The sequence below is a fragment of the Perognathus longimembris genome, chromosome 15 (genome assembly GCF_023159225.1).
Source record: "Perognathus longimembris pacificus isolate PPM17 chromosome 15, ASM2315922v1, whole genome shotgun sequence".
NCBI classification, from domain to species: Eukaryota; Metazoa; Chordata; class Mammalia; order Rodentia; family Heteromyidae; genus Perognathus; species Perognathus longimembris.
Genome location: NC_063175.1, coordinates 56,880,278 through 56,891,771, shown reverse-complemented (window position 1 = coordinate 56,891,771; position 11,494 = coordinate 56,880,278). Strand labels below are relative to the sequence as shown.

The 11,494-nt window shown below is 60.1% G+C and overlaps 1 protein-coding gene across 2 annotated transcripts; it reads left to right on the top strand.

Annotated features, from left to right (window-relative positions):
- The first annotated feature begins 2,402 nt into the window (after positions 1-2,402).
- Ptgr3 (prostaglandin reductase 3) lies at positions 2,403-9,353 on the top strand. 2 transcript variants are annotated; one of them, XM_048363036.1, is made up of 2 exons: positions 2,403-2,660; positions 8,303-9,353. In XM_048363036.1, exons 1-2 carry the CDS (start codon positions 2,452-2,454, stop codon positions 9,225-9,227), a joined length of 1,134 nt encoding a protein of 377 aa, XP_048218993.1. In that variant the 5' UTR covers positions 2,403-2,451; the 3' UTR covers positions 9,228-9,353. The 2 variants fall into 2 exon arrangements, with proteins under 2 accessions (XP_048218993.1, XP_048218994.1); XM_048363037.1 differs by lacking the exon at positions 2,403-2,660 and adding an exon at positions 7,260-7,467.
- Positions 9,354-11,494: the final 2,141 nt, after the last annotated feature.

Here is an 11,494-nt window from a genome sequence, read left to right as displayed (position 1 = left end):
CGCCGTCCTCGGCGAGCCGCGAGTCTCCGCGCGCAACTTTCTCGGGCCCGGGGCGGCGGCGGCGGCGGCGGGGGTCGCGGCGGGCGCGGCTAGTGCGCGGGGCGCCGCTCCCTCATTGTGCGCCCGCCGGCCGGCCGGCTCGCGTCCCGGCGCCCGCTCGCTCGCTCGCTCGCTCGGCTCGCTGGGCCGGGGCGGAGGAAGGGAGCACACCGGACAGCGGAGCGAGCGGAGCCCCCGTACGTACGCGCGCCGCCCGCCGGGGGAGATGTCAGCGCCGCTCCACCTTCCCTTCCCACAGTCACGGATCAAGCGGTGTCGGTCGCCCGCCCGAGCGCCACTTGGTGCCCCGCGCTGCCCCCGCGGGGCCGGGCCGCCGCCGATCGCCGCCGCTGCCCAGCAGGAATCGAGCGCCGCACACACATTCGGATCCTGGAATTTTTTTTTCTTTTTCTTTTTTTTGGGGGGGTGGCCGGTCTTGATCCTCCAACAGGAAAAAAAAATGGGGAAAAAAATACAAAAAGCACAGCCCCCCCCCCTTCCAGGAAAAAAAAAAAACAGCCAACAACCACCAGCCGGAGAGTGGGCGCCGCGGGGCGAGCCGCGGGCGTGCGCCGGGCGGGCGAGGTGGGCGCGCGCGGTGCCCCCCAAACTCCTGGGAGAGAGGAGATGCGCTCTCCCTCGCTCCTCTTTTCAGTGAAATATAACACACATTCGGATCGCAGAGCTTTCAGACAGTCTCAACTGATAGACAGACACATCGAGCTGCTTTTCCTGCTTCAGTTTTTACTCCTCCTCCTCGCGCCAACGTCACCCTGACAATTACAAATAGGTCTCACACAAACCATACCTGTCAATCTTTTTAATTGCTTTGTTTTCTTTTTTTTTTTTCCTTCCCGGAGCTAAACAATATGACACACCACACACACGCGCGCACACACACACACACGCGCGCGCACACACAAAGAAATCTTAACACAACACCACATCAGAAGATTGCACGTTGCGGGAAGACGTCCTAGGGGTTGTTATTGTCATCCCGGGGCTGAACCCCGGGTGGGACCCCGGTGCTCTCCGTCTGCCGAGGCAGACATCAGTTCCTACCGATTCCTGAACCCGTGAGTCCTCCTCCCTCCCTCCCCCCCCCCCGTGTGTACAAGCATGCACACGCACCCACAGGGATCCGAACCGCTGTATGCAGGGAGGGAGGGAGGGAGGGGGGTGCCCGTGTCACTTTTGCGTGCTTAGTTCCGTTGGGGGAGGGTTGTGTTTCCTCCCTCACACTTTGGTAAGCGGGAAAACGCACACCTTAAGTGCACACATTGAAAGATGGGCTCGGCTCATCCCAGCAAAGTGTGCAAGTGTTCGTGGGGGGGGGGGAGGGGGGGCTCGGTGACCGGCGAATGGGTGCTTTAGGCACTGCCCGCGGTTAGGGAGCGGGAAGGGGCCTGGAAGGGCGACTCGGAGCCCTGGACGACCAGGCCCGGGGGGGTCCCGGCTGCGCCTGGAACTTTGCGGTGTTCCCAGGCTATGGGAATTGGGCCCTGCGGCTTCGGGGTGTGTCCTCTCCCGGTGGGGAACCTGTGACGGGCCGTGGAGCTACTTCACACATCCATTAAGCACTCACGCGCGCGCACACGCACGCACACACACACACCACGACATCTAGGCCAAGGCCAATAAAAATGGCTTAATTCGTGTAACTTGCACGGGACAGAGCTAGGGTGGTGGGGCGGGCCAGTCGCCGGGGACCCCGCGGGGAGGCCCCGGGGAGGGGGGGTCCGGGGTGCGCCGGGCGCCCCCAGCCCGCGGGGGTGGAGGGGGGGTGCCGGCGCGCGCGCCCCGGCGGCGGGACTCCGCGCCCGGCCAGGCCCCGGCCGCGCCCCGCCGCCCCGGCCGCGCTCGGGGTTGATTCGTACCACCTTGCAAGGAAGTGAACGCTTCGCACGGAAGGGGAGGCGCCTGCGCCGGCCGCCCAGCGCCGCGCACCCCGGGCACGGCCGGGGCCGCCGCCCGCGCCGCCCCGACCGCCGGCGCCCGGGCCCCCGCGCCGCCCCCCTCGCCGGGGAAGGAGTCGAATCCGGCTCCCGAGCGCGGGAGAGCGGGGGGGGGGGGGTATCCGGTGCCGCTCCCGCCCGCGCCGGGGGAAGGAGGAGGGCGGAGGGGAGCCGCGGCCAGTCTGCGCCGCGCGGATTCAAACCAAAACAAAAAGATTAAAGGAGCAGCAGCAGCCGCCGGGCGGCCGCCGTGCGGGGCCGGGGGCCGGCACGCCGGGCGCGGCGGGGGCTCCGGCGGGGCCCGGGGGCGGGGGCGGGGGCCGGGCGTCGGGGGAGGGGGGCGGAGGGGAGGGCGCCGGCCGGAGGCGGGGCGGGCCCGCCCGCCGCTGGCGGAGCCGGGAGGAGCGGCCCGCGCCCCGGCGCGCCCGGGGCGGGCGGAAGCCGACGCGGGCCGGGCATGCGGCGGCTGGCGGCGGCCGGGGCGCGAGCGATCGTGGACATGTCGTACGCCCGCCACTTCCTGGACTTCCAGGGCTCGGCCATCCCCCGAGCCATGCAGAAGCTGGTGGTGACCCGGCTGAGCCCCGACTTCCGCGAGGCCGTCACGCTGCGCCGGGACTGCCCGGTGCCGCTCCCCGGGGACGGAGACCTCCTCGTCCGGAACCGGTGAGCCCGGCGCGCGTCCCCGCCCCGGCCGCCCCCCCCCCGGGCCGCCCGCGTGCCCACCCCGCGGCGCGCGCTCGGGCGCACGGCCCGACTCGGCGGGGCCCCGGCAAGTTGGACCCGCCGCCATCTGGCGAAGGCGGTGGAAAGTGACTCGCTGCCGGGAAGATCCCCGTGCCACCCGAAGCCCCTCGTAGCCGCAGCCGGGGGTGATTTTAATTTGGGATTCCCCTCCCCGCCCCCCAGCCCCCCCTCCCCCCGCCCTCCCCCCGACGGGATAAAACCGACGGGACCCAGAGGGGAGGCTCCCGCCCGGCCCACCCGCCGGCCCCCGGGGCTCGGGCGCTGCCGCAGTCGCGGTGGAGCAGGAGCGGCCGGGTCACCGTGGCTGGGAGGAAGGAAGCCCGCGGCCCGGCCAACTTCCCCGGCCCCCGCCACGCCGAGCGGCCCCGTAGCCCCGGCGGAGCCCGCCGCCGTGGCCTGCGTGTGGTCAGGGCCGGGTGACTCGTCCGTCCCCGGGAGCGCAGGGACAGGCGCCCGGCGCGTGTCCTGGGCCCTCGGGCGAGGGCCGGGCAGGGGCCCGGGCTGGGGCCCGGGCTGCGCCCGCCCGCGTGATTTACAGACTTTAGGCGCCCCTGGACATGGTCAGACCTTCTGAGGGCCTCGCCCACCCCACACTCGCCACCTCAATGTCTTTCCACCTCACTAATCTTTAGTAACTGGGGAAGCGGCTCGAAGGAAAGAGACCTCTCCGTGGAAGCCGTGCCCGCCCGGCTCCGGCGGGGCCTCCGCCCTCTGCGGGAAGGGCAGGCGGGCAGGAGCTCCTCGGTGCCCCTGGGCCTGCTAAGTCCCTGCCCCGTGGTTCCGACGTGGCGTGGTCGAAGGTGAATAAAATGCTCGAAGGGAGGAGTTAGTTGTGTCATTGCTGTAAACTGTGCGCCAGGGCCCAGGGCCCGGCCCCGCCAGGTCTGAAGGGCAGCATGTGCCTGTCCACGGAGCTGGGGAGCCTTTGATGGGGCCAGTTCAGAGATCCACTCAGCCGTAGGAAGGAGGGGTGCTGATCCGGATGCCCAGGGCTGGGAAACCTGTTGGAACCAGAGGGATGGGGGGGGGGGGGTGTAAAAGGCCTGTGTGTGTGCTCGCGTGTGTGTTGAAGCTGCTTGCGCTAGGAGTTGGTGGTGCGGAGGATGGCATCATGGTGTGATGAAATGTTGAGGCTGCAGAGAATAAGAACTCACACCCTGCCAAGTGAAAAGGAAGGGCTTGAGTGTGTATTCACGTGCAATGCCCAGCACGCACCCGTGGTTTGCTAGTTGAGAGGAGACAGTCCTGAAAGCTTTCAGGACAAACTTGGGGGCCGGGGCGGTCCACTCAGGCTTTTGTTTTATTTTTTTTGTGATAAAATACAGCATTGACTTGAATCACTAATGTAAACACACACACTGCTCACTGCAGCTCTAACAAAATCCCTTTTAGAAACAGGTGGGACTGGGGAGGGGGCGCCCCAGGAGACAGACAGGGGAGCTGGGGAGTTGGAGAATGAGGAAGCCCCGGGCCTTGGGACCACCTGGGGGTGGGGTGGGGGCTATTGGACGGGCTGAGCTGAGTCTCTGGCCTTTACCCAGGAGGCTGCTCCGTGAGCAGAGCCTGGAATCGGCCTCTACCTGCCAGGGTTACCCCAGGGCCACCCCTCTTTGCCGCAGCCCCCTTTCCTTCCCCTCTCCCGCCTCCCCCCTCAGGGCTGCTCTGCAGTGGCAGTGGCCTCTGGCGCCCAAGGCCACTTGGGTTGGTCCCCCGGCAGGGGAGCAGTGTGGGTCCCTGAATTCAGTGGTAGGAGACCTGCTTCCACATTCACAAGTCAGTTTGGGTTGATTTAAAAAAATCATGCCTCTTTTTCTTCTGCATCTGCCAAGAATTCTTTCACTATAAGTAGTGTGTTTTGTAGGAGCAACTTGGCCTCCAACTTCTACCTTGAATCCACAACAGACAGTTTAAAAAGAGAGCCAGTTTTCAGTGCCTTGGAAGGGGCCAAATCCTTTGCCTGGCCATGTAGCCGCTCTACTGGAAAATCTACTTTAGCCCTCGATGGTCCTTTATTCTGTAGCATTGTACCGATTTAAAAAAAAAATAGAGATCTAATAACGTACTGCCATGTAGTTCATTTTAATCCAGAGCCAAATATCCCCTAAGCGGTGGTGCTAATTGCATTTTAAAAAATCATGCAAGTGCCCCTCATTTTTAGCATAAATCAAATCTCTGGAGTAAGGGGCGAATCTCAGGTCCACTGGTTTGGAGGTTTGGGTTGACTCTTTGCTGTGGAGAGCCGTTTGCACACCCTCCTCCAGTTTAACAAAGTGCAAACTCGGCTTGCACAAGGAAGGAAGGGTTTTGAGAAAGTTTGCCATTGAGGAAAGGTGTGAGAAGGGATGTATAAAATCTGCCTAGAACGTTCCACCGGTGCTAGCCCGCCCTCACCTTTACTGGGTCACCCATCAGCAGAGTTCCTCTGCTCCTCCCTAGGCAAAGGAAGAGGGACCGGGTTCAGTCAGTTTGCTGCTATTTTTGGCTCTCTCTCCCCCCCCCTCTCTCTTTCCCTTTCCCCTAAGAGGGTGACAGATTATTTCGTTTCCAAATATTTCCAACGATTTTCTGCTCCAGTGTGTGACCGTGGAGCCCGCGGAGGTGGCGGGCGTGGGGGCGAGGGCAGGAGGGGAAATACTTTCTCTTCTCTCTCCAGGCCCAGGTCGTTGGTTTTTCCCCTCTCCGTTTCTTCTTCTCTCCCCCCACCCTTTTATTTTTTTTTGTTTTGTTTTTTACTGTGTGTTTTTTTTTAAAGAAGTGTAGTCTGGACGACTTGGTTTTATCCCCACGAGTGTTGGAGGGTTGCCTGGGGTTTTTATTCCTTGCCCGCTCCTCACTGTTTGCTCCAAGAACAGTGTTTTCCTGCCGCCCTCGGGTGGCCCTGTGAGCCCGTGGCCTTGGGGGGGAGGAGGCCCAGGGCCATGCGGCGACCTTGAACCGGCGGGAGGCTTTGTTTATTTGTGGGGGTGGACTTGGGGGGCCGCCTGCACGGGGCCGCCCTGGGACAGCGGAAATGCTGCATGCACTTCCTAGGAGCCCGGGCCACTGGCTCGCACCCGGGTGCAGAGAGGGCGGGAGGGAGGGAGGGTCTCCAGCGCACCCCGGTGCAGGGAAGGAGGGAGGGAGGGAGGGAGGGTCTCCAGCGCACCCCGGTGCAGGGAGGGAGGGAGGGAGGGAGGGTCTCCAGCGCACCCCGGTGCAGGGAAGGAGGGAGGGAGGGAGGGAGGGTCTCCAGCGCACCCCGGTGCAGGGAAGGAGGGTCCCCAGCGCGCGCCCAGGCGCCCAGCGGGTCTGTGCTGCCCGCGTGCGCCCGTCCACCCGTCGGCCTGTCTGACGCTCACCTTCCCTTCCGGTGCCCTTGAACTTGTTTCTGGTGCAGTGCAATTCCCGGGCCTCCAGCCCTCGCTCCCCGGTGCGGACGGCCCGGCGAGGACCGCAGTGAGGACTGCGTGGAGTCGCCTCGGCGCGCGGCAGCGGCGGAGCGAGGCGTCGTCAAAGCGGGGTTCCGGGGGTGCCGGGCTCCCAGCCGCCCCCCTCCCCGAGGACGCGGACCGGTTAGAAGGGGGACTCGGGGCGCGAGGGGCAGAGGTCACGAGGGGAAGCGCCCGCGCGCAGCCCCGCGCCCCGGAGCCGAGCCCAGCCGCCCGCACGTGGGCTTGGCCCGCTCCCGGGGTCCCCAGGGCCTCCTGCGGACGGGGAGGCCGCGGGCCCGCCCGGGCTCCGGCACTTCCGAGGGGACGCGGGCGGGACCGGGCGCTGGGGAGCGGGGCCGGGCTGCACCGCCCAGGCAGAGGCTGGAGGCCAAGGCAATGCCGGGCCCCGCGCCCCCCTCCAAGCCCAGCGCCCGGGGCCGGCACCCCGCGGGGTCGCCCGGCTTCCGAGGAGGCGGGGAGGGCACGGGGCGTCTTTGTCCTGCGCTCCCCACTCCCCACCCGTGGCTTGGGGCGTGGAGAGCAGGGCGGCCCCTGGGCTCCGGGCCTGGGGTGGGGGGGACCCCGGGAAGGAGCTGGGAGCCAAGGTGGGGCCCCCTCCCCCCTCTCCCCCCACGTCGGAGCCAGCCGGGCCTTCAGCCACCTCCGCCAGCCCGCCGGTGCCTGTCCTGGGGTTGGCTTTGCACTGGGCCCCGCGGGGCGCACCGCCCGGGCCTGGGCCGCGGGGAGCCAGTTGCCTGCGCCAGGCAGCGAACCCCTTCAAAAGGGCGGGCCTGGAGCATCAGGGACGTTTAGAGGGAATTGGCAGCCCCCCCCCCCCAAGTACACAGCAGGCATCTCGGTACTAAATGCGGGGTGCAGAAGGAATCCCTTTCCACTTGTGATCCCCAAGGCTGCGCTTCGCCCGCTGGGCCTGGCCCAGAGACCCCCGCAGCGCCTGGCTCCGAGGAGGAGGTGCCCGCCCGCCCTCCTGGCCGAGGATGTCCTGGGAGCCTGGGACTCGACACCCACGGCCCGTGGAACGCGCCCTTCCACGCCTCTAGTTTATTAACTCAAATTACAAGTGATTTCCTGACCGACCTGCTGGCCAGCACGCCTCCTGCCACCAGAGACCACCATCTTCTCATCCCGTGGCAGGGGGAAAGGACACTTTTAAGGTCCTCTCCAATGTGTCAACGCCACCTCCTGACAGTCTTAGCAGATGGCTTTCCCTCCTGCCTATCAGGACATTTTCTTTATGAAGTATACTGGGGGGGCGGGGGGGGGGACCGGGGGAAAATGCTGGCCTCACAATTAAAGTGAGTCTGGGTACCAAAATGAAACTAATCATCTGGTATTAATCACGTTCTGTCTCTGCTTCTTGTTGAGGAGAAGTACAAGGACTGGCTTTCCTTTTCATCTGAAAGGGACTGCAAAATGTTGAAAATGTTCCATAAAAAAATCATTCTCTCCGATTTGTGTTCAATTAATCAAATTGCATATTTTCAAACCGGACACAGTTGCACCACAGAGGGGGAATTTGCCGCAGCCGTTTCCAACAGCCCCCCACCCCCCGCAGTAACGTGTACCAAGCAATGACCTTGCATGTCCCATCAATCTTTAATAATATCATTGTCATTACTATTATTATCTGAAGTGTTAAATTGTTGCCAGAATCAATACAAGTGTACTTCTTTGGATATATTTTATCCCAGTGTTGTTTTTAACATCTTTGTTAAGAGGCCAATTAATTTCCAACCCCTAGCCCCAGTCAAGTTGTATATAATGAGGGCCTCCTGTCTTCTTTTTTCCACTTGTTTCTCCCTTTGAAAGGAAGAGGATGGAAGCAAATGACACGTGAAATAAATCACTTGCTGATTAAAGTGGTTCAAAATTATTCCTAAACTGATAAAAAAAAAAAAAGAATAAAATAGGCTAGAACTCGGAGTGCAGATCTCATTGGTAGATTACCTTTTTGTTGTTGTTGTTTGTTTCAACAGAGCAGGACTAATTTTGTCAAGTTCTATCAGGTCCTATAGTTGCAACCCCTCCACAGGGACTGGGAGTAGAGGGGCATAGTTTCTTCCTCTGCCCAATATGAAGACCTTGACAAAGAAAGCATCTTAATATGTCTGCCTGTTTGTTTTGTTCCAGATTTGTTGGTATTAATGCGTCTGACATCAACTACTCAGCGGGCCGCTATGACCCATCGGTGAAGCCCCCGTTTGACATAGGCTTCGAAGGGCTGGGCGAGGTGGTGGCCCTGGGCCTCTCTGCTAGCGCCAGCTACACCGTGGGCCAGACCGTGGCTTACCTGGCGCCCGGTTCCTTCGCGGAGTACACAGTCGTGCCTGCCCGGGCCGCCACCCCAGTGCCCTCCCTGAAGCCCGAGTATCTGGCCCTGCTGGTGAGCGGCACCACCGCCTACATCAGCCTGGAGGAGCTGGGAGCGCTGTCGCAAGGGAAGAAAGTTCTGGTGACAGCCGCAGCGGGGGGGACGGGCCAGTTTGCCGTCCAGCTTGCCAAGAGGGCCAAGTGCCATGTCATTGGAACCTGCTCTTCGGCGGAGAAGTCGGCTTTCCTGAGCTCTCTTGGGTGCGACCGTCCCATCAACTACAAAACCGAGCCGGTGGGCAGCGTGCTCAAGAGCGAGTACCCGGAAGGGGTGGACGTGGTCTACGAATCTGTCGGGGGAGCCATGTTTGACTTGGCCGTGAACGCCTTGGCCACCAAAGGGCGCTTGATAATCATCGGGTTTATCTCCGGCTACCAAAGCCTTTCTGGCCTTGCGCCGGTGAGAGCCGGAACGCTGCCGGTCCAACTGCTGAGGAAGTCTGCCAGCCTCCATGGCTTCTTTCTAAACCATTACCTCTCCAAGTACCGGGGAGCCATGGAGCGGCTGCTGGAGCTGTACGAGGGTGGGGAGCTGGTCTGCCAGGTGGACCGGGGGGACCTGTGTCCGGAGGGCAGGTTCGTAGGCCTGGACGCCGCGTTCCGAGCCGTCGACCACATGTACACGGGGAGGAACACTGGGAAGATCGTGCTCGAGTTACCTCACCCTGCCACCAGTAAGCTGTGAAAATACAACGATGGCACCCATCAAAGGAGAGAAAACACAAGCACTGTGCGCCTCAGAATGACTCAAATTCATTTATTTTTAGTTGGAAATGGATATAGCTTAAAATAAAAGTTAGACGTTAATGAATGTTCTCCAGTGTCTCTCTCCCACCCTCCCTCTGTCTCTGTCTCTCTCTGTGTCTTTCTCTGTCTCTCCGTCTATGTCTCTCTCTCGCTCGCTCTCGCTCGCTCTCCTCCCTTGGGGGAAAAATGTGCCAATAAAAGTTCCCTCTATGGCTAGGAAGTAAAAATGTTTACATTCGATTCTTTAGTCATGGACAGTCTCATTCCAGATTTTATTGTTCCAGGGAAGTAAATTAATTCCTGATGCAGGACCTGATCAAATCAGTATGTCCTCAGCTTGATGAGATTTAAAAATCAGTCTTGAAAACGGTTGCCAGAGTCATCTTTGCCTTGGGAGCCGGGCTCTGCTGCCCGGGAGTTGACGCACGAGAGGCTGGCTGCCCCGTTCGCTGTGTGCTCCCAAAGGCTCAGGAAGTAGCCTCTTTTCCTTTTCTCCCCCGCCCCCCCCCCCCCGAAGTCACTAACAAAACTATTGAAATAGACATTTGAGGGAAGAACCGCTCTCCACATTTGATCTTGGGAAACTGTTGGAAAACTGACTCCGCAAACACACATGTACCTAGAAGTGTATCTATCTATCTGTGATTTGATGCCTTTTGTACACACTCTAGAGTAGAAGTTCTCCCTATGCTTTGAAGCAGCAAACGGAAATGTGAGTGTGTAGAAAGTAGGTTTCGGCAAGGGGAAATCACAGAGCCGAGGGGGACATTTAAAGAATGGCTTTCCGCCCAGGAGAGGACCAGTGTAACTGCACGCTCCTCGCACAGTCAAGTTCACACCCCCGGCAGGGACCAAGGTCGCCACAGTCAGTGCACACGTCCAGTGCCCGAGGACCCAGGTCCCGGCCCCGCACACACGTAGGAAGTCAAGTCACTGAATGGCACGCTTGCTTCTCACTGGAGGGTCTCGGATGTGGACGGTGGGCTTGATCTGGGCTCCCATTTCACATCTCCAGCGTTGTGGTGGGACAGAACACATTTTGTAAGCGACAGCACACACATCCCCCGTCCCCGTGGAAGCCACGCGGCCTGGCTTGCGCTGCGTAAGTCACTGCGGGACTCCAAGCCCCGCCAGGCCACAGCCCACCACGCGCCCTCAACCTTCGTCACCCAAAATGGCTGCCGTCGCGCTCACCGTGGAGTCAAAATCCAGCCGGAGGTAAAGCCCACTGACCGTCCATGTAGAGTCCTAGGTTTCAGGGCTTAATAAATACCAACTCAATTAAAGGTGCCCCAGGACAGTTGGCGGGGGGGGGGGGTGTCAGAATCCACTCATCTTTCGCTGTATCAGAAGAGCAAGGAAAATCCTGATGCTGAAGCGCGTTAGTATCTGTTTTACAAGATTTACTCATTCTCAGGTACCTAATGTAGCCGCTAGCATGCACGCACAACAATACAATTTATATGGTAAATGGAACCAAATAATGGCTTCACTGAATGTTATGGCTGCACTGAAGGGAAATGTCACGGTAAATAGCTGCCAAATTATGGATCGTGCCGAAGTGTCACAACTGCACTAAAGACAAATAGCACTGGAGGCTATTGCCACTGTGACGCGGGTGAGTTATGAAGAAGGGTAGCGGCCTGATGCGGGCTCTTTGTGTCCTCGTCATCGCAAAGGGCTATTGGTGCAGGGGACAGAAAGCCGCATCCACTGTGGTGCTTAGTTATTAATCTGTCCCTTCCAGACCTAACAGCTGTAGCAAAACAGAAAGAGACTTTGCCTGGCTCTTCCATACACAAACAAGGGGGCGGGGAGCAGGGGACAGGTTTTATGAATGTAGCCAAGCCTAAGAAATGACTGCTAATGGAAAAATGTGGTAATAAAATAATCCAATCAAAGAATATTATCAAATTTAACATAGTATGTGTCGGAAGAGCTTCGTGGCTTACTGTGCAGATAGATTGTGTGAAACCCCAGCAATCACGGTACTTTCTCTCTGCCTAAAGACTTGAGGACAGAAGACATTACCAACTCAATTGCCTCTTGCAAACTGAAGTGTATCCCGGTTTCTTTCATTTTAATGGGAGGGAAATAAAGATGAAAGACCAACATTGTATCTGATGGATCCCTTAAGCTACAGCATAGAAATTTATTATGTTTTGAGGGAATATGCTAAATGCAGCTATGTAAAAATCAAACTCA